This window comes from Bombina bombina, chromosome 3 (genome assembly GCF_027579735.1).
Source record: "Bombina bombina isolate aBomBom1 chromosome 3, aBomBom1.pri, whole genome shotgun sequence".
NCBI lineage: Eukaryota > Metazoa > Chordata > Amphibia > Anura > Bombinatoridae > Bombina > Bombina bombina.
In genome coordinates, this window is record NC_069501.1 from 1,016,546,179 (window position 1) to 1,016,573,666 (window position 27,488).

The 27,488-nt window shown below is 37.9% G+C and overlaps 1 protein-coding gene across 1 annotated transcript in view; it reads left to right on the plus strand.

Annotated features, from left to right (window-relative positions):
- Window positions 1-1,009: 1,009 nt before the first annotated feature.
- ARHGEF25 (Rho guanine nucleotide exchange factor 25) overlaps window positions 1,010-27,488 on the plus strand; it is an 825,360-nt gene continuing 798,881 nt past the window's right edge. The window contains exon 1 of the mRNA XM_053708199.1: window positions 1,010-1,375. Coding sequence (XP_053564174.1) covers window positions 1,280-1,375 — 96 coding nt within the window. The 5' untranslated portion in view covers window positions 1,010-1,279. The remainder of the gene's footprint in view (window positions 1,376-27,488) is intronic.

A 27,488-nucleotide genomic window follows, 5' to 3' on the forward strand; every position in this document is an offset into this window, starting at 1 on the left:
CCGTTAAAAGTCTGTTTAGTAATGTATTAGAGCCTTTTCTTATTGCTCTGCTGCTTGCTGTAACTTACTTTACAAAGAGGTTAAACTTATAGTTAAAGGGACACTGAACCCAAATATTTTCTTTTGTGATTCAGATAGAGCATGGAATTTTAAGCATCTTTCTAATTTACTCCTATTATCAAATTTTCTTCATTCTCTTGGTATCTTTATTTAAAATGCAAGAATGTAAGTTTAGATGCCGGCCCATTTTTAGTGAACAACCTGGGTTGTTCTTGCTGATTGGTGGATAAATTCATCCACCAATAAAAAAGAGCTGTCCAGAGTTCTGAACCTAACAAAAAAGCTTAGATGCCTTCTTTTTCAAATAAAGATAGTAAGAGAACGAAGAAAAAATTGATAATAGGAGTAAATTAGAAAGTTGCTTAACATTGCATGTTCTATCTGAATCACAAAAGAAAAAAATTTGGGTTCAGTGACCCTTTAAATTCAACTCCAGAGTAGCAACGCACTGAACATATCATGTGAGCCAATATTAGGAAGCATATGTGTGTAGCTACCAATCACCAGCTAGCTCCCATTAGTGCATTGAACTAACCTCTGGCCCCACTGCCATAGAGAAACGATTTATTCTGGTAGAAAGTTTCAGCTGCCCTGTCATTTTTTTTTTATTATTTTATTTTTTAGGAGGGGGTTGGAAAAAATAAAATGAAACACGTTCACTTTTGAATATCAGTCTGTATTTATTTGTTTGTGGCTGAAGCGAAAGGGAAATGTGAGCACTAGAAAACACGTAATCTGGTCCTAATTTTCAACAGAAGACCATTGAGACATAAAAAAAATGTAAGCAAAGCTCCAGCTAAAGTAATCTGGTTTAGAGAAAACTAGCGAATTGGGAAGCAGCTACTCCTGGCAGTAGAAGTGTTAAGCATCTGCTTCCAGTTCCAGCTGTTGTATGGGATGATACGGTAACATATGGCTCCTTTCCACAACACAGCAAAGAGGCCAGTCAGAATTAGAGAGGGGAGTTGGTGAAACGGATGACTTTCCAGTTGCTGCTGCTGCTGAGAATTTATCACTGTTTAGTTTGCCTTGCTACACCTCTCCCTGCCCCTCAGCAATCACTGGTACTAAACACCCTAGTCTGTAACTGGCAGTTTCTGTAGTTTAGTGGAGAGTCGGCAGCTTTCAGCACAAATGGATGCAGCACGTAGCTGTGAGTGAAAGTCAGATTGTGGACTAAAAAATAGCAAAACATTACTCAAGGAATCTGAAGTACAGTATGAAAGCGCCACAGAAACACACAGGACGTACAGATCAAATGCTTGGTGCTATGGCAGATATTCTAGGATCTTTTGGACTTCCAAGTCACCAGTGGGTAAGTCAAATATTACAAATCCAAAGTGATGATATTTTCTAGAATTTTACAATTCAGGATATGGGAATAAATGTGGATAATAGTTGCTGGCCTATGGGGTTGGCTTGGCAGCTTTCTTTTGGTCTTGTGCAATAAATAGAGTAAAAAAAAAAGCCTGTAAATGCTTTGTGATTAGGACAGAAAGGAAAGTATAAAACACATAGAGATAAATGTAAATAAATTATTTTTTTTTATATAGAAATGCTTATCAAGGATGTTTTTTATTAATAGCTTGACAAAAAACAGTCTTAAAGCAGCTGATTGCCATAACACTGTAACTGTCCTGTTTTTTTTATTTTTTAAATTTCAGCCTTTGGTCAGTTATGTGAGCCTAAACAAGTGATAAAACTGAAGTTTAACATGTAAATGCAGAGTTTATGGCATGCTTTATAAGGGACATGTTAATGTATTGTTTGGTATGATGATGATGATGATTATTATTTGTTTTGCTTATGCAACTTGATTGACATTGATTTTTGTATATACAGCAAGCAGTGGTTGCATAGGCTCCAAGATGGCACTGGAAGTCTCTTTGCTCTTAACAAATTGCAATCAAAGCCACAAATGTGTCTGATTTGAAAAGTAATAGTTTCCTTTGGTCACTCAAATTACTGTGATGCACATATTATCAATGTATACTCAGTGATACAACTCAATTGTCCTCAGAATTTTGAAGGGGAAACGTATGCAATGTTTTTTTGTTTGTTTGTTTTTCATTTGCAAAGCTATTCCAATCCATTAAACAATCTGCCATAACTCATCATTTCATTCTGAACATTTTTAAAATGTCCAAAAATGTGATTGCAATAATAAATTAACAATGTGGTGTCTATATTTTCAAGTGTCATAGTTAAAAAGTATGTTTATTAAACCAGGAAGTAATAATGTTCTTTAATATGTGAAGTGAACTTGTATTGCACAAACACTTTAATATAAAAAAAACACTGTGTGAACAATAAATGCAGCTAGAAACAGACAAAAAGAGATAAACACCGTTGAACTAGAAAACTCTAAACATCATGTGAAAATTTTCTTGAATGGAGTTTGCTGATAGACTGCATTATTACATTTTCCCTATATAGGGCTAGAAAGAGAGAAAAGAGGTTTATCGCGGCTGTATGCACGCATCGGGTTTTTCGCTCATATTACAAGTTGAAAGTAAACGCCATCACTTTAGCGCAATTGAAGCTAACGAGCGTTGGGTTATCGGGACCTCAGAGCTCTGGTTAACTGTTCCGCAAAAAAAAAAGTGTCACAAAACACACAAAAAATACATTACCAAGTACACTTACTCCCATAAAAACACCATCTAATTAAAAAAAAATATATATATATAGCGCTCAAAAAAGTTATAAGGGTTCAAAGATATGAGGTCTCAGATGTTAGAAAAAAAAAGGCAGTCAAAGGGCTTTAATACAGAGATACATACATGGATATGTATGTGTTTGTGTATATATATATATATATATTTATATGTCTATATGTGTGTACATATATATTTATGTATTTATATGTGTATGTATGTATTTACAGACATATATAAACATATAAACACATAAATACATATGAACATATATATATATAGACATACATAGAAGTGCATTGGAGCCCTTTGCAGTTAAGTAGATAAAAACATGAAACATCTAATTTATGCAATATTCACATTTAATAAAGTGTTATACTGTATATTTACTGTACATATTTCACATTCCTATGTTCTGCACTAAATATTTATAAATATATTTATTCCTGTATATATCTGTATATATCTATACCTATATATATATATATATATATTATGATACAAAGAACAAAGTATCGTAGGCTGATGAAATATAAAAGCAGTTCTTTATTTCTTCAAAAAGAGGTTAAAAGATCAACGTGATCTACAGCATACAGGTTATAAGCTACGATTACGGCCAGAGGGCCAAAACATGTCAGCACTTCAATGCTCTCTGCTGAGTGTGTTATAACCTGTATGTATGCTGTAGATCACGTCGATCTTTTAACCTCTTTTTGAAGAAATAAAGAACTGCTTTTATATTTCATGAGCCTACGATACTTTGTTCTTTGTATCATAATGTCTATGGCCCAGGACTCGTAAGGCTGACGGAACTCCCCAGCAGGTTCCTGAAAAGTGTAACAGAGCTGATCTGCAACAAAGCAGAAGCATGATTGGCTGAGGACGAGACACACCCTCTCCCCTTTGGAGTCTCACATAGTCTGTTACCGACATCGGTGTATACAGCACGGATCAAGGAGGAAGAAAAGGAGTGGCTTAATCCACAGGCTTCCACATTTTGTGTTGGACGTTTTGCCGTTACTCTCTCGATCCCTAAGCACTTCTAAGTGCAGACACAAGGAGACAGACTACACGACGAGGCGGTGAGTCACGCAGCTATATGCTGAAGAGCGTATAACGCTCACATCTGACAGGTGTAAGAGCTCACGATTTGGGGAGCTGCACAGCTACTAGCTGCAGAGCGTATACCGCTAACATTTGTTTGATGGTTGTAAGAACCCCCGCTCTCAAAAATATGTGTGCTATCATTCAGTAAGAAAGTATTTGACTACTACTGAGGATACTGTCTATGAGGGTTGCTTTTGAGTATCTTGTTCGGGACTGGGTGCATTGAAAACAAGTATATGCACTTTCACTTTCCAATGAACTGCTTATAGTTTATATAAACTTTGGTATAGTTTTCTAGTGTATTTCATCGTTTTGTTTTTGTCTTATATATATATATATATATATATATATATATATATATATATATATATATATATATATATATATATATATATATATATATAATCATATAAATATATAGGTATAAATATATATTTGTGCAAAATACACAAGATATATCTAGAAATATACATAATACCAGTATCGGCGCCCAGCGGTTAGTAAAGGTGAACACGCTGTGTTTCTGCACACTGCTGATCGGCTTGGAAAACTGGTTACGGCTCAACCCCCAGACTTGGTATATTTTCGACTAAGGTGGTGGAATCGCTTAGGATTGGATCTTCAATCAGCCGCTAAGACTGGGGTGCATATATGTCTTCAACACATGCAGATGTACTGACGTGCCTTTTATTCTTTTAACTCTTGTAAGTTGCCATTTAGCTGTGTGTTCACTTACCTCATTAAATGTTTTACACTTTTGTCGGGCTGCGCCTGTTTTCTCTCTTTTTCAATATCTGGAAATATGTATTTATGTATAAATAGAACATATTCTTCTAAGTTCGGCTTTTTAAGTGTGTCGGGTTAGCACGTGAGTGAAAAACTGTTTGGTTTCAACTTGTAATATGAGCACAACTTAACACTTAAACTTAAAGTAAAAAGCTTACTTTATCGCAGTTAACGCTTGAGCCGTAGCGCTATATAATGCTTCACTTGTAATCTAACCCAGTGTTCTATGTTACTGCAAAAAATGTTGAATCGTTTGTGATACATAAGTTATTGAGTGATTGAATTGGTTCAGATTTGTAAAACATTACAAACTGCATAAAGCACTTTACTTGCAAATTTATTGGAATGGGGGTCAGTATTAGTACTTCATGAACATTACACTTTTTGATAACTATGCTGTCTTCAACTGTCCTCATGTTTCAAATTCTACATGTGCAGTTAGTTAATCTGTTAGAAATAAATGGCAATGTTTGTAGCTCTGTTCACTTTACAATGTTTATATTCTGGTTTAGCAGACAATACTATCTTCCACATTGTGTAAATATTCCAAAGTAGAAAAGATCTGGAGCGCAAAAAGAAAAGGGAACTGCAATAGTGTGAGATCCAACAACACTTTTAATTAGCACGCAATTAAAATCTACTCACAAAATTTCCAAATAAGTCAAGCACATAGCATCAAACATGAAGAGTATTCCGGTGCTTCTCTCACGGCTGTATCCTTGCAAGACTCGGCGTGTGACGTCACCACCCGATCTACTTGACTGCAAAGGGGTTAAATGCTGTCAAAGTTGTAGTGGTGTCACAGCTGGTGAACCAATCAGAAGAAGGCATACATGTGTATGGGCCAATCACTGGCAGTATTTTCACCTGGAGGAGACTGAAGTAGTTCCAGGAGGACGTTAACTATGTTCTTGTCCCCTTTAATTCCTTCTCCGTAAAACCTTCTCCGGGAAATCTAACCTGCAAATCCCTTCTCCCAATCACATGTCCCCTGCTGAGTTGTTTTGTTCTCTGGTGTCATGACACCAGAGAACAAAACAACTCAGCAGGGGACATGTGATTGGGAGAAGGGATTTGCAGGTTAGATTTCCCGGAGAAGGTTTTACGGAGAAGGAATTAAAGGGGACAAGAACATAGTTAACGTCCTCCTGGAACTACTTCAGTCTCCTCCAGGTGAAAATACTGCCAGTGATTGGCCCATACACATGTATGCCTTCTTCTGATTGGTTCACCAGCTGTGACACCACTACAACTTTGACAGCATTTAACCCCTTTGCAGTCAAGTAGATCGGGTGGTGACGTCACACGCCGAGTCTTGCAAGGATACAGCCGTGAGAGAAGCACCGGAATACTCTTCATGTTTGATGCTATGTGCTTGACTTATTTGGAAATTTTGTGAGTAGATTTTAATTGCGTGCTAATTAAAAGTGTTGTTGGATCTCACACTATTGCAGTTCCCTTTTCTTTTTGCGCTCCAGATCTTTTCTACTTTGGATTACTCTACCCGGCTGCCGGACAAACAGCCAACCCCCTGTGAGCAGCAGTTTGAAAAGTGACTGATACAAAGTGTGTAACGCTGGAGGACATTTGCTACACTTTATAACATCAAAGCTTATGGACATTACAGACATTTATATCAGTAAGAACATTGACCAATTGATTAGTTCATAAGTGTGTACTATTATTAAGATTATTGGAAATTTATTGATTCCTCCTTTTTAACTATTCATAATTTGGTTGAGACAAGCGCTTCTAGTTTCATATATCTATTGTGTAAATATTACTTCTTTACACTATGAGCTGTCCCAAGGATTCATACTAAATACAGTAGTTCAACACTCTGCTGGGGTTGTGTTTGTGGTGTGTTTGTGTAGTGTGTGTGTAAGGTTTGTGTGATGATGTATGTGCAATGTATGTGTAGTGTGTCTTTTCAGTGTTTGTGTATGTGTGTGTAGTTGTGTGAGTGTAGTATTGATGAGTGTATGTGCTGTGTGTATAGAGTTTGTGTTGTGTGTCTTTTCAGTGTTTGTGTATGTGTGTACTTGTGTGTGTGTGAGTGTAGTATTGATGAGTGTATGTGCTGTGTGTGTAGTGTTTGTGTAGTCTATATTTTCAGTGTTTGTGTATATGTATGTAGTTGTGTGTGTTAGTGTAGTATTGATGAGTGTATGTGCTGTGTGTGTAGTGTTTGTGTAGTGTGTCTTTTCAGTTTTTGTGTGAGTATGTGTGTGTGTAGTTGTGTGTGTGAGTGTAGTATTTATGAGTGTATGTGTTGTGCGTGTAGTGTTTGTGTAGCATGTCTGTTTAGTGTTTCTGTTTATGTGTGTGTAGTGTGTGTATCATGTGTTTGTGTAGCGTGTTAAGTGTTTGAGTGATGAGTGTATATAATACGTGTGTAGTGATTGTGTAGCATAGTGAAGGCCAGCTTTCTAACACTTGGGGGCCACAGATCAATTTTTAGAGGAATTAAGGGTAGCAAATCAATACCCAAGAAGCCTACAAGGCAACATATAAATTTATGGATATTAAACACTCAAATGATAATATATTTGCTTGGTTGCTCACTCACCAGAAGTCCCTAAAGCGCACTTTTTCAGTTTCACTTTTTTCCTGGGGGCCACAGAAACTTTGGCGCACATTCTTAGTTGTATATTAGTAGTTGTTTGTATATTAGTTGTGCAGTGTGTTTAGTGTTTGTGTGCGTGTATGTGTAGTGTGTGTGTCATGTGTAGTGTGTATGTGTCATGTGTAGTGTGTGTGTCATGTGTAGTGTGTGTGTGTCATGAGTAGTATGTAGTGTTTGTTTGATGAAGGTAAGTAATGTGTGTATAGTAGTTGTGTGTAGTATGCTTGTTTAGTGTTTTGTATGTGTCGTGTGTGTGTAGTGTGTAGTGTGTGCTTGTGTGTCATGTCTAGTATGTGTGTGTGTCATGAGTAGTATGTAGTGTTTGTATGATAAGTGCAAGTAATGTGTGTATAGTAGTTGTGTGTTTATTTAGTGTTTGTGTGCGTCATGTTTTTTAGTAGTGTGTAGTGTTTGTATGATGTGTGTATAGCGGTTGTGTAGTATGTCTGTTTAGTGTTTGTGTGCCTGTATGTGTTGTGTGTGCATGTTGTCAGAATCTTTAGTCAGATTAAATATATATTGGGTTCTGTAAAACAAGAAATCAAATTATCTCTGATTCAGCTCTGATTAAAAAAAACCCCAACAAGATTGCTAACTTCCCAGTAGAACATTTAAAGGAACACAAAACTGAAATGCAAAATTAATTATTTGACCCCTTTGTTTAGGCCAGTTATAAATGAGTTAACAATTGCATAATGTTTATTGTCCCTTCAATACCAAACTGATCTAAAAAGTTGTTGCATATTCACTAACAATACTCTTGAGTGGCACTGAAAAGCCTTCTCAGTTTGTACCTCCTAATAACAACTAGAAAAATGCTTCAGATTAGTGGCAGGGCTTTGCAGAATAAACCAATTTCAAAGTTATCCATAATAGTAAGCTGGGGCTAGATATCTCTATTATTTCAGTTTAATGTCCTAATTAGTAATAAGTGCAGTCAGTGTTCTCCCTAGAATCTATTTAGGGCCAGATTACGAGTGGAGCGCTATTTTAACATGCCCCCGCAAAGGGGCATATTTGCTTGTTACAGGAGCACGTTAAATAACCATCAATTACAAGTGGCTGGTTAATGTGACCGTACGTTCGCTGTTTCACTTTGCGCTAGAAATCATTAACCAGAGATCAAATCTCTGGTTAATGAAAAGTTGCCCCAATTGCCCCCAAAATAAAGAGGACAGTAGAGTATCATTAAATAAACACATTAACATCTTTATTTTTTATTTAAAAAAAAAACTGCACACAAGTGAGGGGATGTGTGGTGTTAAAAATAATACGACACTGAAAGTACCGTTACATAGAGGTGAATTCGGACTGTGTTTTCACTATAAATATACACTCACCGACCACTTTATTATGTACACCTTGCTAGTACCGGGTTGGACCCCCGTTTGCCTTCAGAACTGCCTTAATTCTACGTGGCATAGATTCAACAAGGTGTTGGAAACATTACTCAGAGATTTTGGTCCATATTGACATGATAGCATCATGCAGTTGCTGCAGATTTGTCGGCTGCACATCCATGATGTGAATCTCCTGTTCCACCACATCCCAAAGGTGCTCTATTGGATTGAGATCTGGTAACTGTGGAGGCCATTTTCATACAGTGAACTCATTGTCATGTTCAAAAAACCAGTTTGAGATGATTTGAGCTTTGTGACCGGGTGCATTATCCTGCTGGAAGTAGCCATCAGAAGATGGTTACACTGTAGCCATAAAGGGATGGACATGGTCAGCAACAATACACAGGTAGGCTGTGGTGTTTAAACAATGCTGAATTGGTACTAAGGGCCCAAAGTGTGCCAAGAAAATATCCCCCACACCATTACACCACCGCCACCAGCCTGAACCATTGATACAAGGCAGGATGGATCCATGCTTTCATGTTGTTTACGCCTAATTCTGAACCTACCATCTGAATGTCACAGCTGAAATCGAGACTCATCAGACCAGGCAACGTTTTTCCAATCTTCTATTGTCCAACTTTGGTGAGCCTATGTGAATTGTAGCCTCAGTTTCCTGTTCTTAACTGACAGGAGTGGCACCCGGTGTGGTCTTCTGCTGCTGTAGCCCATCGGCTTCAATGTGTTGTGCGTTCAGAGATGGTATTCTGCATACCTTGATTGTAACAAGGTTATTTGAGTTACTGTTGCCTTTCTATCATCTCAAACCAATCTGCCCATTCTCCTCTGACCTGTGACATCAACAAGGCATTGACATCCACACAACTGCCGCTCACTGGATATTTTCTCTTTTTTTGACCATTCTCTGTAAACCTTAAAGATCGTTGTGCGTGAAAATCCGAGTAGATCAGCAGTTTTTGAAATTCTGAGACCAGCCCGTCTGGCACCAACAACCATGCCACGTTGAAAGTCACTTAAATCCCCTTTCTTCCCCATTCTGATGCTTGGTTTGAGCTTCAGCAAGTTGTCTTCACGTCTAGATGCCTAAATGCATTGAGTTGCTGCCATGTGATTGACTGATTTGCAAATTGTGTTACCAAGCAATTGAACAGGTGTACCTAATAAAGTGGCCGGTGAGTGTATATGCTTATATACATATATATATTTATGTGTTAATATGTGTATATACACATATAAATACATAAATATATATATATATATATATATATATATATTCATATACACTCACTTTATTAGGTACATCTGTTCAATTGGGTCCTGAGGGACTATGATTACGGCGTTTTGTGCCGAAACATGTCAGTCTGTTCAACTTTAGGGGTGTCTTATCCCCTCTCTCACCATGTTTTAACTTTGTTTCAATAAAGTTCATTAATTTTTAAATATTGGAGGTGCCTGGCAAATCCTTTTTTTTTTTTTCTCTTTCTTGGACTCTCTTTTGCCACTGCTAGGCACCGAGCTGCACTGCCTGTTGGATAAGCGGATCAAGGGTATAGCCGACTCAAGACACAGTGTTTTATCCAAAGGTCAAAGATTTTCATAAAAGTAAAAGATTCCCTACACCCGGTACAGCTTGCTATTACTGTCTGTATATAAGACAACCGCATTGGATTGCAGGGTCTGTTGAGATATCGTCCTCCAGTTCCTCCGGTTCAGCAAAACCGCATCAGAGGCTCGACTTCCCACAAGGACCAATCAGTGAGGAGGTTTGAGACACACCCACGTCCCAGGCACAGTCAGGCTGTTGGAGACGGCGTTTGTTCCGCTAATGGTGGACGGGCTGGAGCCCGGTAAAGCGTGCTTAAGATTTGGAAACTCCCAGGCTGCCGGGGAAGGAGCTTATTCCGCGGATGGTGGACGGGTCGGTACCCGGTAAAGCACGGCAGCCGGTGAGTGAAACTAGCCTTGTGTATGGGAACTGTTTAATCTATGTACCTGCCTCTGAAACGCTAGGTTGTTATCTGCAGTAAGAGTACCGGGTAACAGGGATATTTATACATGAGCATACGAGCTCCACTTGTGGGCAATATCTACTCAGGACTTTTTTACCTTTACAACCTGGGACATTCTTAAGGCATTATTTTGGTCTGCCCCCTGAACTGCGGGGAATTGCATAATAACCATATTAATTGATTAAAACACACATCCTTAGGTGTAATGAGCATTTGCCCTCGCAGGATACAAAGCTTCACTATTGGCTAATGTGAATGTTTTACTAGTGATAATATAGATTGGGGCTTTTCTCTTTTTCTATTTCTATTTATAAATAGATCATCTACAACACATTTATGCAAAGAAAAAATGCGTGTATAATGGCCCTTTAAGGCACTTCTGAAGGCAAAAGGGGGTCTAACCCGGTACTAGCAAGATGTACCTAATAAAGTGGCTGGTAAGTGTACATATATATTTATATATTGCTGCCCAACACCGCACAATTTGCCCGCTGCACTAGGTGGTTTACTGTATCTATCGGCATCAGAATGAGGCTCCCATTGAAGCCTTAGGAAGCGCGCTCTCATAAGCGCAAGGTTCTGGGCAATGCAAGCGCGACGTTGCATTCGCATAGCACCGCACTTATAATGTAAATGTGCAGTGGTATTACTGATTGGAGTGCAAATATTGTGCTCCACTCGTGATCTAGCCCTTAATAGGCACACCAACTGGCTGATTTTACTGACCACTCAGCAAAAATGTAACCTTGTTGTTAGGTTAGTTAAACTAACATTTATAAATAACACAACATTTTATAATATTACAAAATATTACAGTGCCCAAGCCTGCTACTTTATAATGTCACCAGTCTGGAGCCATTTTCTATGGTAAATACTGAACAATCAAGATAATTAATTTATAGTATTATTATTATTATTTGTTATGTGTTAACTTACAGGGGTATAATAAGTAAATCTATCTATCTATCTATCTATCTATCTATCTATCTATCTATCTATCTATCTATCTATCTATCTATCTACATATCTATATATCTATTTATCTATCTATTTGTAAGATATTATTTTAATACTCTCAGAAAGCTAAAAATACATCTCTGTTATTTAATTGCTGTAGAAGGTTTTGACTGTTCCATTTCAAATAGAGAGAAAAACATAAGTTACATCACTCACTGCAGCTTTATAACCTTTTTTAATACACAAAAATCTGTAAAACTAGAGGTCATGCTGCCTCTTAAAAAAAAAAAAGAGAGAGAGAGGAAAAGTTTATTTTTTTTTGTCAAATGAGTTGGCTGTTTTCAAAGCAAAGGCATAGAGACAAAACACAGGATTATTTTAGGGGGAGGGGAGATACAGAGACCCTGATAAGAGATGTGTGTGTACTAGTTTTTGTACCTCAGCACTGAAGAATTTAAAGGGACAGTCTACACCAAAATTGTTATTGTTTAAAAAAAAAAGATAATGCCTTTACTACCCATTCCCCAGCTTTGCACAACCAACATTGTTATTAATATACTTTATAACATTTAAATTTCTAAATGTCTGCCTGTTTCTAAGCCACTACATTATCACATGATTTTTTATTAGCTTTTCACAACAAGAGACTGCTAATTCATGTGTGCCATATAGATAACATTGTGTTCACTCCCTTGGAGTTATGCAGGACACCGCTCTAATTGGATAGATAGATAGTACATAAATAGCAATGTGATAAGGGGGCTGTCAGAAGAGGCTTAGATACAAGGTAATCACAGAGGTAAAAAGTTAATAAAACCATGTTCGCTGTGCAAAACTGAGGAATGGGTAATAAAGGGATTATCTATCTTTTTAAACAATACATTTTTTGGAGAAGACTGCCCTTTAAAGGGGCATTTAACCCAAAATGTTTATTTTATAATTCAGATAGAGCATGCGATTTTAAACAAATTTCTAATTTACTTCTATTATCAATTTTTCTTTTTTTTTTCTCTTGATATCTTTTATTGAAAAGCTTCTACGTATGCTTAGGAGCTGGCCCATTTTTGGAACACTGTATGGCAGCAGTTTTGCAAGATTGTTATCCATTTGCAAGAGCACTAGATGGCAGCACTATTTCTTGCCATATACTGCTCCAGGTGCCAGGTGTTAACTAGAAGTCTACTTGGGCCTCGCCTGGGATGGATCACCTCCTAGGTATCTCTTCAACACAGAATAGCAGTGGAACAAAGCAAAATAGTAAATTTGAAACTTTTTTAAATAGCATGCTCTGTCTGAATCACAAAAGAAAATGTTTAGGTTTCGTATCCCTTTAAGAAGATTATTTGGTAATATTTCAGTCTGCATCAATACTTAACATTCTGTGTTCATTTGGGAATGATTATTCTTTTTTTCTGCTTTCCTGGGTAATATAAATGTAGCAACAAAAATACATTTAAATAGAGCTCTTTTATGTGCACAGTGTAATTTGTTTTAGTATAAAGGGACAGTCTAATAGAAATAAGATGTTCTATTTTGTTAATTGCATATTATTCTCTGTGTAGCACCTTCAAAAGGGTTAAATATGTAGTTGAGGTGGACTCCTGTAAATCCCCCAAAATGGATGAAAGTAAAATGAATCTCTATCCTATTCTGGATGTACTTTGAATGGATGCCATGTTTTTTTGGTGCAAGGTGGGAGATGTCTGTATCCAGAAAGCAGTAAGATTGGTAGGTATTCATAGAGACAAGTTGGTGCACAAATTCCCACAGGACGTCATATTGTTCTCATGAAACTTTATTCACAGGAGACCAGAGGCAAAATGTTCTTATAAAGGAATAACAAACCCTTCAAAGATTTAGTAATGAGATATGCATAGAAAAAAAAATGGTCATTGACAAAGAATTCTATTTATGGACAGTATCCTAGAAGGATTTCACTAAATGTTCTTTTAAGGAGAATATAATCATAAAAGGGATTCCTTCCATAAAACAGAGGGTGCTGAACATTTACATTTTTCTTTATAATTGGCCGTTCCTTCTAAAGAACCATGAGATATGGCGTATAGTAGATTTTTATATTACGAGCAAGGTACTAGCTTAGTTGAGGGAAACTTGTTAGATTCTTCATGACAACAAATTAGAGATATTTAAATGGATATGAAACATATTTTTTTTTCTTTTGTGATCCAGACAGAGCATTCAATTACATTTTTTTTTTCTCCAAGTTCTATTATCAAAATTGCTTCTTTCTCATTATATTCTTTGTGGAAGAGATATCTAGATAGTTAGCGTGCACATGCTTGAGCACTAAATGACAGGTAATAGTTCTGCTTTCTAGTGTTCTTGCTAATGTAAAACATTGTTGCAAAACTACTGCCATATAGTGGTTACTATGTAATATAAACTTATGAATTCAGATATGATTGATGTGGGTGGATTTTGTTACTCAATGTATTATTAAATATTAACCATAGACTTCTTCTTTAAATTATTTTTGATGGGTAGTAACACATTTTGTCAAGAAGTTAGACCAAAAATAAGGAGCTAGACATTTTTAATTTTTTTTCTCCAGGATAGCACAGCTGTAATTTTTTTTTTTTTTTTTTCAAATACTTTTTTATTGAGGTAGAATAACATGTGCAACAGTACATTTACATAAGCATATCATGGCAACATGCCCGTAAGACATACATTAAAAGCAAAATTAAAGGACCAGTGTAACAGGCATGTCCTTAAACTTACGTAGATTTCTTGAATTCCATCCAGAGAGGATGTTGCATAGCCTCCTTTTTACATAACTTCATTTTTAACAGACAGTGAACATTAACTGCGTTAGAACTTTCTATTGTAAGCCAACAAACCAACAATAGTGCTTAATACCTGAGGGCTTGTCCCTGTCAATGATCAGTTCAGGAACCATATTTTTAGATGAAGTAACATACACCAAAAGAAGTTAACTAGAAGTCTACTTGGGCCTCGCCTGGGATGGATCACCTCCTCGAGCTTTGAGTACTATGCGGTGCAATGATGTAGTTCTATAAGTCATCCAGACCCAGGCAAGTTATACCTTGTTTAATAGTCGGAGAGGCAAAGCTCAGCAGGGCGACAGGGCGTCTGAGGGCAAAGAGGGGGATAGGGGTGGAAGGAGGGGAGGAAAAAAAAATAAAAAAAAATAATAATAATAATTATTACATCCTAAGTATCTCTCTATTTTCCCCCAGTTTCCCAAAGCGCCCAAACTTGTCCATGCAAGCCTACTTTGCCCATGGATCTTAACGAGAATTCTTCCATAGAGCGAATGTATTCAATGATATCATGTATCTGATTGAGTGAAACCTGTGATTTTCCCAACCAACATCTTGCAATAGCTAGTTTTGTGGCTAAAAGGATAACCACGCATAGCATCCTTGCAGGCTGAGCCAGTTTCCCTAGTCCTAGATGAAATAGAGCAGTATCGGGTGTCAGTCTACACAGTAAACCTAAACGATCTAGCAGTGTCGCCACCTGTTTCCAAATCCCCTGGACTCCCGTACAGCTCCACCAGATATGGAAATGAGAACCTCTTTGGCCACACCCTCTCCAGCATCTGTCTGGGGTCTGCGGGAACATCTTATTTAAGCTGACTGGTACTCTATGCCAGCGCAATATCAATTTTATGTAAAGCTCATACAATGTGACACAATGAATTGCTGCTCTAGTGTGTTGAACTGCCTGCTGCCACTCCATCTCCGTGTGCTCCCTCCTCATATCTCTCTCCCATTCCGCAATGCGGAAAGTTTTTGTAAATCCTTCTGAATCTAGTATGAGTTGATAGTGTATTGTCAAGGCCTTTCGAAGAGGCTTGCCCGTGAGCCACCTTTTTTCCCATTGGGTCAGTTCTCTAAGTTTGCCCTTCTGGAACTTCCAGGATACCAACAAAGATATGAGTCTGAAATATTCAAAGTGGAATTTTTTAGGAATAACTATGTCAGTCAAGTCTGGAGCCTGGGTCGCCAAGCCCCGAGGTGTATACAGATCCCTAACATGCTTGATACCCCAACCATACCACCTCTGCGGATGTGACTCCGGCAAACAGGATAGCAATGCTCTAACTGAATGCACGGGAGATGGGTGAGGTGCGACTCGAGGCGAGCCGCAAAGCTCCCTCTAAATTTTAATACCTGCTTTAATGATAGGATTATCAACTCCCACGAGTACATCTGCATGTTGAGGGACCCATATAAGGTCTTCTAACAACAAGCATGAGGGGAGTACAGCCTGCTCAAGCTGTCCCCATCTGGTTTCCGCACAGCTGTAATTTGTGCCCCATTTCTTGCCACTGACATACTCATCAGTGATTCACCCATCTGTCAGTAATACACACTGAACAATTATTTAACCCCTGTGTGCAAGAGACCAACATAATTCTGTTCCCCCCCCCCCCCCTCTTAACTACCAGTAACAAATACAGGTTAGTGATTTGCTCCTTCGCTGGCAGTAACACATACACAAAGATTAAAGTTATACTATTTTTTTTATATAATCTTAAATATCCTATATAATAAAAGGCCAGGCATGTTTGTCCGATGCAGTCATGTGCAGTAGAGACTGCAGCGCGAGACAAACATAACTGGTCATAAGGAAGGATCAGTCAGTGAGGATCAGACAGCAGAGAGGAAGGGCGCGCAGGGGGCGAGGAGGACCGCAAGGGGGGGGGGGGGCGGGCAGGAACGGGCAGGACCGCTGCACTACAGAAAAAAAAAGTTGAGAGTGGCAGGGAAGGAGAGAGGGAGAGGGGATCCAAGTGGATGGGGATTTTGGCCTGTGTACACAGGCTTTAGGACTAGTATATTTATAAGACAATCTGTCCCAGTCCCAGAATTCAAATCTGCATATTGAATTAACAACATAACCCCCTAACCTGATTTTCTTAATTTTCCACCTACGGAGGTTGACACAAGCTGTACACCTGCTGTAATGTAAGGAGAGCAGAGCATGGGTACACTATCAACCTGTCTATGCTATGTAATGAGGCTTGTACTGCTCAGTAAGCAATGACATGAGCAGTCACTGGTTACTTTTGCACTTGATCCTCAGCTCTTTGATAGGGATCTACACTCAGATGGGCAATATTTCTGGAAAAAGAAATTACAATAAAACTGAAGTATTTTTTTTTAATTGCTACAATACTCAAAAAAGTTTATAAAATAGCTATAGTGTAGAGGAGTTGAAAGCGTAAACAGAAGCGCATGAGTGCGCTCCGCTCTTGTTATATTACAGTGTGCGGGAGCTTCTGATTGCCTCTGCTGTGTCATTGGGGCCTATTTATCAAATGTCTTGCGGACCTGATCCGACAGTGCGGCTCAGGTCCGCAAGACATTGCTGAATGCGGAGAGCAATACGCTCTCCGTATTCAGCATTGCACCAGCAGCTCACAAGAGCTGCTGGTGCAACGCCGCCCCCTGCAGACTCGCAGCCAATGGGCCGCCAGCAGGGGGTGTCAATCAACCCGATCATACTCGATCGGGTTGAATTCTGGCGATTCCTGTCCACCTGCTCAGAGTAGGTGGACAGGGTTATGAAGCAGCGGTCTTTGTAACCGCTGCTCCATAACTTGTGTTTCTGGCGAGTCTGAAGACTCGCCAGAAATACGGGCCGTCAAGCTCCATTCGGAGCTTGATAGATAGTCCCCATTGTCTATACGGTAGGCAGATGATGAAGATAGCCAGCTAAACAGATAGGAAATTATAAAGTAAATTACATATGCATGTTAAAAAAACTGTTAAAAATGTCCTTTTTATATGCAGCAAAGAAGAAAAAAAAAGACTGCTCATTGGCTGATAAACAGAACTCCCCACTGCCTTATTGATGGATAGCGTCAAAACTATTTTTATATTGCTGTTGTTACATTTATAGCATTTATTTCAGGGCTTTAAATATAATATTATGCAATAACACATATAATTTATATTAAGTTATACTAAAAAATTATATTTCATTACTAATGTCAAGTTGCAGAGGGGCCTGGAACCTAACTCATTTATTTCCGTTTGACTTACATTATATAACTGGGTCCATTTTACACCACTTTTTTTACAACTATTCCTTCAGGAACAGAACCCGGTGTAAACTGAGGGCTACCTGTACTTTCATTATTTATTTTGTCCTCATTTCATGTAATTTCTAATTCTCAGAACTTAAAATACACACTGCTGACTTAGGGCTAACCCTGCTACGTATATGTCCCTAATTGGCTTTATCAGATAATAACTGCAAATATTATGACAGGGGCTAGCCTTGTTGTCTGTGGACTAAAACCCAGATTGGCTGCTTCAAATAATGCATGTATTCACCAACATAGTGGTGGTCTGTTAATGGAATAGTACCACAAAACTTTTCAATATACTTCCATTATCAAAATGCACACTTTATTTTTATATGCACACTTTCTGAGGCTCCAGCTCCTACTGAGCAGGTGCAAAGTATATAAGTATATGCATTATGTGATTGTTTGATGGTTGTCACATGATACGGGGGGGGGGGGCGGGTTAACTTTTAAATTTGCCAGAAAATATTCTACTGCTCATTTCAAATTCATTGTAAGTGCTATTGCATTGCATTGTTATTGTGTATTTGTCAATCTTTTAAATTCTACTGTATTTAGTTGTCATTTAAAGGAATATAAAACCCACATTTTTTCTTTTATGATTCAGACAGAGAATACAATTACATTTTTTTTTCTAATTTCCTTTGATTATCAAATTTGCTTTGTTCCCATGGTATTCTTAGTTGAAGAGATACCTAGGTAGCTAGGGGTCATCTCATGCTCTTGTAAATAGATGATAGTCTTACAAAACTGCTGCTATATAGTGCTCCAGACAAGATTACATATATGGTGCAGGCTCAACCCGCACCGCCCGTAATTTCACCTTGTACATCCGGGAATCCAATAATCTAGCGATGTCCAGAAATGAGTGTAAATACAAATTTCTAGAGTCGCTAGTGGCTTACGGCACTTTAGAAACTGCTGGCGCCTAAGAAAAGTAAAAAAAAACTAATCTCCTGTAAAAGTCTAACACGCCTCCCAAACATTAAGCCCGACACATAAAACCTCTACATCCGCAATCCCCCCTTCTCACAACTAATAATAAATGTATTAACCCCTAAACCGACAACTCCCCACAACGCAATAAACCTATCCAAGTATTAACCCCTAAACCGCCAAAGCCCACAACGCAATAAATCTATTAAAGTATTAACCCCTAAACCGCCAAAGCCCACAACACAATAAACCTATCAAATTATTTTTTTTTTTTTTTTTTTTTTAAATATTCTTTTTATTGAAGACAAAGAAAAAGCAATAAGGTTACATGTATAATATTGCGAAGCCATATACACATAGGAATATACAAGAATGTAAAAATATACATAAGCTAGATCTGTAGGAATGTTTATAATACACAAACTTGCCAATAAAATATATTCAAAATTCTCAAAGTAAGTCAAATATAAACAATAGTTATGGCATATATTTCACTATTTGTAAGTAGCGAGTGGTCATCATGTGTCTTCCTTATTTTCATTTTTATAACCCAGCAAAACAAATTTTTGCAATATATGTGTAGTGTGTTGAAATTGAAAATACTAAACTTATAACTTGTAACTCAATTTGTAAATAAAGCTTAACAGTTTCGCTTGACTGGGTAGGAGGGAAAGAGTCAATTTTATGGTAGAGTGAAAAGCTGCACATAAAAACATAAAAAATAGATGGGGTAGGTTGCGGTACTGGTTAGAAAGACCGCGTAGTTAGTCCTCCCTTCCTAGGAGGTACATTATAAGATAGTGGTGGGGGGGGGGGGGGGAGGTGGTTATTTGAAGTGTGATAAGCACCTTGTAATACTTATGATGAGGACGCTGAATTGGGAGAAACAGTATAATAGGGCTCTGCATCTTGGTGAGCGGTATATCTTTTGCGATAAAATAGGACTTTATAGCAATGGGGAGGGTCTAATTGGGCATACATGAAAGCTATATTCCATATTCTAAGACCTAGGAATTTAATATGGAACCCGTAGGAAGAGCCAAAGAGTACTCACAATAATTATAGAGGGGAGACATTGCACAATTAAATGTGAGTGCAGGACCAGCCTGCTCCAGAAGGTAGGACAACCTAGTTAGCTGGGATCAGGACATAGAAAAGGCTATAACTGACAGTGTGATTAAAGCACTCCTAAAGATATGTGATAGTATGGGTAACCGTAAAACTATCAGAGTTTGTCGGGATCATATAACAACTGCAGATATAATGTTGGGAACAAAACAACTTAGTGAACAATAAAGAGCTGAAACATTGCTTATGCGCTGTGGGCTGTATTGTGTTAACAAGCTATATCCATAATATAACATCCCGCCGCCTCGGCCGCTGGCGGCGAGAAGTCACACACACAAATGGCACCTAGGTGCATTGAGTATACATGTAGTATGAGAGCTTGTAGAGTTGGGAAACCCATGCAACAAAATATCAGAACTCTGCCAGCTCACAGTGGGTGCAAACAATAAGAAGCCTGTAGGTATAATATGACACAGTATGACACAGTATATAGACATCCTGGACATCCCATAAAACAATTTAGTTGGCATAAATAAAGCATAGTTGAGCTAGACAGGAGGAAACTTTGATATATAGTGTACCCAATCATGCTGGGATCAAAAGGTGTGGCCTCGGCATGTTAATTTGAATAGCCCTAAATGTGCAATACAAGAGATCTTCTTATGAGGTGAATAGGAGAATGCAGGCCCATAATGGCTTGTGACCCTTCAGATTATTTAGCAAACATAATAGGAAAATAGAAAGTCATGTATAGAGCAAGGTATAACATTAACTCATGATGGAGAGCTTAGAAATAATGCGCTGTAAATGAATGCGGCATAAATTATATTATGAGCGTGCTATAAGTAATGCTCTGCACATGTATAAACCATACAATAATCAAGTCATATATTGCTCCTTGAATTACTATAGTCTAAACGGTAATGCAATCCTGTGGAGAAAAGCTGTTTGAAAGAGCTGTAGATGAGAAGCTGCACGATCGAAAATAAAAACAGTGTGAACAGAAATCATTACACTCTGCATCTTTGAGTTCCAGGTCGCCACCGGGATCCCAGCCTCTTAGGAGGGAAAAGAGTATATAGAGTGTCATATGAGGCTGCGGTGGAGCTGTCATGGCAGTCGCTAAGGCAAGCAAAAGCTGATATGACGTCGGGGAAGGCCTGGGAGAAGTGTCAGAGTCACTGTCCACATTTGTGTAGCTCCCGGAGAGGTATAGTGGGATGCGGGTAGTAGGTGAGTCTGTAATGGAATTTAGATCAGCCGCAAGGCTGAAGTACCTGCGAGCTCGGCTTGAATCTTTACGTGGCTTCTTCCTCCTATTTTCACAGAGAGACGACTTTGGTTCTAGCGCTTCAAGCTGGGCTGTTCCAGTAGTCATACCGCACTGAACTTCTATTATCTGTGACCTCTTTATACTGCTATAAAGCGTGTCCAGCAGCGGTTCTTGTGGTGTTAACATAGAGTGTAGCCCTCTGTCAGCTTCCCGCCTCTCAGGCTCATATTTAGTGCAGGACAATGGGAGAGATCTCGGTGTGGATATTAAAGATGGCGGCTGCTGGGTGATGGTAGTTAGATCTGCTATGTCCTTCGTCTCCTGAACAGTTAGACCAGTCGGAGTGGTAGTATGAATAATGGAAGGTCTAAAAGCCTCAGCTACTGCTTCCAAAAGAGAGTTGTTGTGCTTAACCAGTAGATCCTGCAATTGAGATAAAAGGAGCGCAGCCATATTTTCATGCACACGGCACACCAGAAAAGTAAAGGGCTAGAGGTGAAAAAGTTAAGGTGTATAACGCTGTAGTGTTCCTCCACCTGTGCTCAGAGGGTAGTCTGCAACATAAATCTCCAATATAGGGACAAAGAGGGGTATTTATCAGCGATAAAATTTAGTGGAATCAAGGTAAATGTTAGGAGCTCTTGAGTTGTGCGTCCTGCTTCTATGGTAGTTGGCTCCGCCCCCCAACCTATCAAATTATTAACCTCTAAACTGCCAAAGCCCACAACGCAAATAAATAAATTACTAAGCCCCCCTAGTGTTAGGTTAGGTTATTGTGGGCTTTGGCGGTTTAGAGGTTAATACTTTGATAGGTTTATTGCGTTGTGGGCTTTGGCGGTTTACATTTATTAAATACAATTAACTAAATTACAAAAAAAAAAAAACACTAAATTACACAAAATAAAAAAGAAATTATCAAATATTTAAACTAATTACACCTAATCTAATAGCCCTATCAAAATAAAAAGCCCCCCCCCCCCCCAAAAAAAAGGGAAGCAGGGATGATCCAGGAAGCTATAGACCAGTTAGTCTGACATCAATAGTGGGGAAGATATTTGAAGGGATTATAAGGGATTATATTGATGATCATATTCGTGTAAACAAGATTATGAGTTCTAATCAGCATGGCTTTAGGAGAAATAGATCATGTCAAACTAATCTAATTAGATTCTACGAGGAAGTAAGTAAAAATATAGATAAAGGGGAATCAGTTGATGTGATATACTTAGATTTTGCAAAGGCATTTGATACAGTGCCACATGAGAGATTAATGCACAAAATTAAGGGACTGGGAATATCTGAAAATGTTAGCTCATGGATAAATAACTGGATAAAAGATAGGGAGCAACGAGTAGTAGTAAATGGATCATACTCAGATTGGACAAAGGTAATCAGTGGTGTCCCCCAGGGATCAGTACTGGGCCCTGTTCTTTTTAATATTTTTATAAATGACGGAGCAAGGATTAAATAGCGACATCTCTATTTTTGCAGATAAATACTAAGTTAAGTAAGATCATTAGGTCAGAGCAGGACAAACTCACTTTACAAAGGGATTTGCTAAAATTAGAACTATGGGCAAGTGAATGGAAAATGAGATTTAATACGGAAAAATGCAAGGTTCTACATTTTGGAAGTAAAAATAAGCAGGCTACATATTTTTTAAATGGGACAAGATTTAGCCAAACACAGGAGGAAAGGGATTTGGGAGTAGTAATAGATAACAAGCTAAAGATGGGTGCACAATGCAGGGCAGCGGCTTCAAAGGCTAATAAGATACTAGCATGTATTAAAAGAGGCATTGATTCAAGGGAGGAAAACATAATTCTGTCATTATATAAAGCCCTGGTAAGACCTCACCTTGAGTTTGGAGTGCAGTTCTGGGGACCGATTGCTAAAAAAGATATTGCAGAACTAGAAAAAGTTCAGCGAAGGGCCACAAAGCTAATAAGGGGATTGGAGAAATTAACCTATGAGGAGAGGCTAGCCAAACTGGGTCTGTTTTCTTTAGAAAAAAGGCGCTTGAGAGGTGACATGATTACTTTATATAAATATATTCAAGGCCCATATACAGAGATGGCAGAAGCTCTGTTTATTCCAAGAAAATTGTTTCTGACAAGAGGTCATAATTTAAGTTTGGAGGAAAGGAGATTTAATCTCCTGCAATGGAAACGTCTTTTCACTGTAAGAGCAATAAAATTGTGGAACTCATTACCAAAGGAGGTAGTGAATGCCAATACCATAGATACATTTAAAAATAGTCTGGATAAATTTCTGTATATAAACAAAATTCATGGATATGATTGCTAGTATTAAATGGGTCACATTTTAATGGGGTTATTTAAGCTTAACTGGAGCTTTTTGAAAGTATTTTAGATTTGTATAGGTTGAACTCGATGGACTTCAGTCTTTTTTCAACCTTATCTACTATGTTACTATGTAAAATTAAAAAAAAAACCTAGCCTAAACTACCAATGGCTTAAAAAGGCCTTTTGCGCAGCATTGCCCCAAAGAAATCAGCTCTTTTACCTGTAAAAAAAAATACAAACATCCCCCAAACAGTAAAACCCACCACCCACACAACCAAACCCCCCAAATAAAAAGCTATCTAAAAAAACATAAGCTCCCCATTGCCCTGAAAAGGGCATTTGGATGGGCATTGCCCTTAAAAGGGCATTTAGCTCTTTTTCAGACCAAAAAGCTAAAAATAAAACCCACCCAATAAACCCTTAAAAAACCCTAACACTAACTAACCCCTGAAGATCCACTTACATTTTTTAAGACCCGACATCCAACCTCAACGAAGTGGCAGAAGTCCTCAGCAAAGCCGGCAGAAGTCTTATTTTGTGTAATTTAGTGTTTTTGTTTTTTTAAATTTAGTTAATTGTATTTAATTAATGTAATTGATTTAATTGTAGTGTAATGTTAGGTGTTAGTGTAAGACAGGTTAGGTTTTATTTTACAGGTAACTTTGTATTTATTTTAACTAGGTAGTTAGTAAATAGTTAATAACTATTTACTAACTATTCTACCTAGTTAAAATAAATACAAACTTAGCTGTGAAATAAAATTAAACCTAAGCTAGCTACAATGTAACTACTATTAGTTATATTGTAGCTAGCTTAGGTTTTATTTTACAGGTATTTAGTTTTAAATAGGAATTATTTAGTTATTAATAGTAGGTTTTATTTAGATTTATTTTAATTATATTAAAGTTAGAGTTGTTAGGGTTAGACTTAGGGTTAGGTTTAGGGGTTAATAACTTTAGTATAGTGGCGGCGATTTTGTGGGCAGCAGATTAGGGGTTAATAACAGTAATGTCGGTTGCAGCGATGTTAGGGACAGCAGATTAGGGGTTAATAATATTTAACTAGTGTTTGTGATGCGGGAGTACGGAGGTTTAGGGCTTAATATGTTTATTATGGTGGCGACGATGTACGGAAAGGCAGATTAGGGGTTAATAATTTTATTTTAGTGTTTGCGATGCAGGAGGGCCTCGGTTTAGGGGTTAATAGGTAGTTTATGGGTGTTAGTGTACTTTTTAGCACTTTAGTTATGAGTTTTATGTTACGGCTTTGTAACATAAAAGCCATAACTACTGACTTTCAATTTACGGTATGGACCTTAACGGTATAGGCTGTACCGCTCACTCGTAATACCGGCTCTATGGAAGTCCCATTGAAAAAGGACTTTTTGAAAGCTGCGGTAGTTACAGAAATACCTGCAAGACTTGTAATACCAGCGGTAGTGAAAAAGAGCCATAATGCTGCTTTTTCACTCATACCGCAAAACTCGTAATCTAGCCGTTTATTATTTATTGCGGTGGGGGATTGCGGTTGACAGGAATAGATATTGCGCATGCGTTAGGTGTTAGTTTATTTTTGCAGGCATTTTCGGGAGTTACGGTGCTCCGATACTCAGTGCAAGGCTTGCTGTGGCTGCCTTGTGTGGCGAGGTGAAAATGGAGTAAGATTTCTCTTTTTTCGCCACATAACTCCTTGCGCTGAATATTGAATACCGATTTGCCACGCGGTCCCATGTTAGCTTATGGGAATAAAAATTGCGGGCGAAGCATTTATAAAGGATACCAAAACGGAGCTGAAACCCGCGTTACCGCATATATAATAGGGCCCCTGAACTTAAGTTCCTGCTTTTCAAAAAAAGTTACCAAAAGAACACAGAAACTTTTGGGTTCCTTTAAGTGAAGTATTTCCATGTAAAAGTCAGATATTTCACATCAATCATGCGGGCACATTTTAGAGAATTGCATCCTGTGTGTTTAAATCATAGGTAAAATCCTGTTCAGAAGCTACAAGCATTGCAGGTACCAGACATGGGCAGGTATGTGTGGCAGCCACTTCTGATTGGCTCACCAGCAATTACCCGTCTAGAAGCAAAAATACTTGTTGCTCCCAAGAGGGACTTTACCTAGCTAGTGTCAGTAATGCACCAATTACATGCTGTAATGCATTGAACATTAGAATGTCCCATTAACTGCTGCATATTGTCAGGTCCATATATTATTAAAACTTGTTTCATTATCACATGGATAACTTCATGGTCAATGAACTTCCTACAGAATATAATTCTACAAAGAAATGCCACAGAAAGGAAACTTAAAGCAGGCAGAATGAGACAAACAACAAATTCTGCTTGAACAAGTAATGTTCGTTTGGTTTTCTGAGAGATTTATTTAAATTTCTCAAACTAAGATTAGCGACTGAATATAGAATGAAACCTTATTCAGTATATATTTTTATTTAAATGTTGATTTAAACTACTATTGCAAGTCACTTTAGGGACAGTAAAAATTAAACTTTAATGAGAACTTTTGGTCTTTTGGTATCCTTTGTTGAAAAGCATACCTAAGTAGGTTCAGGAGCAAAATCCCATTGTGTAATTATTTAAAGACATTTATCTGTCTTTTGTTATTAAAATATTCATAATCTAGTCTTTGGGCTAATCTTGTATCTGAATTCATACTCTCTGTAAAGACACGGTTGTAATCACATTACCAAACTTACTATTAATTGTATGGGTTATTGGTAAATCTGCAGCAGAGTGTAATTTGGGTTCCCCTAGACACCCTTATCTAAAGACTGGGGTGGTTGCAGCAAAGTAAATCTGGGGTGGAGTATGCAGGATTTGGGATTAATTTGGTATCTCTTTAGGTCCTTGTAGAGGTAGAGCGTATGGGAACTAGAGGCTGAGTGCTATTAACTCCTTCATGCTCACACTCTCCCCATAGTCATGATTGGGCAGATAGGCTTAGGCGTTACAAACATAAACATCGCTGTAGAAATATGTCTGTTTAAAACAAGAAAACACACAATAATTCATACACACCACAACGACATTGTATTGAATATAAAATTAAGAGTAGAATGTTCGCTTCATTTTATGGGCACAAACAACCCTTTCTTGATCTGCACATAACTTACAGAGCCAAATATGATCCATGTTTATTTAAGTCTCAGAAAAATACCTTGGGCCAGATTACAAGTGGAGCGCAAAATATCGATTTATCTCACGAGTGCTCTTCCATAGGCTATATGGGAGCCTTGTTCTGATGCCGTCACAGTCGGCATCAGAACTTCGCGAAGAGGTAAATAGACCAGCGATGGGCAGCAGTTAGAAAATATATATTTATATAACTATATATCAAAATAACAAGAGAATTGCATTGAGCAATGATACTTTTTTTATTGGACTAAGTATACATTTATAAGTTGACAAGCTTTCGGAAGAGTTCCTTCCTTTATCAAGTCTAAAGCAATACTGACCAATTCAATGGAATTTACAGATTGTATCTTAAAACACAGAATAGCTAAGAAGACAGTGCAGGGAGAGGAGGAGGTGTCGTAAAAATCATGAGGGGCTTAGGTAACAGGCAGACAGTGTCCAGTGTAGGAGAACAGACAGGGGAAATATATAGCTTTACATAGAGCATATACTGACATAAAGTTATATATCAACATTGAATCAATATCTATAAAGATGTGAAATTGTATATACAGGGGGAATACAAAAGTAAAAAAAATACAAAAGTGTGGACATAAGCTTACCTGTGTACCTATGTATAAAGAATGTGGAATATACAATGTAATTGACTAAATGAAAGTACATTACAAAAAATTTTGATAATGTGTTAAGAATCCAGAGTCCACATTTAGTCCAGAATTAAACAAGTTGAAGTGCATTATCATTTTCATTTCAAAGGTTTTTCTTTCCATGGTGTTTTTGAAGTTGCCTCTGAGAATTTTGATTTTGAGGTTTTGGATGGAGTGGTCAGGTTTGGTGAAATGGTGACCAACAGGGGTGCAGTATTTTGTTTCACAGTGGTTTTTGATTGAGTGTCTGTGTAAGTTCATTCGAAGGTGCAGTTTTTGGCTTGTTTCTCCAATATAGCATCCCATTTCGCATGCAGTGCAATGTATCATGTATACCACATTTGCAGATATACATGAATATGCCCCTTTAATGTTATAAGATTTATTATTGTGATTTGCTGTGCTGCTTTCACAAACGTGTTGACACAGTTTGCAGAGAGCTTTATAGCAGCACTT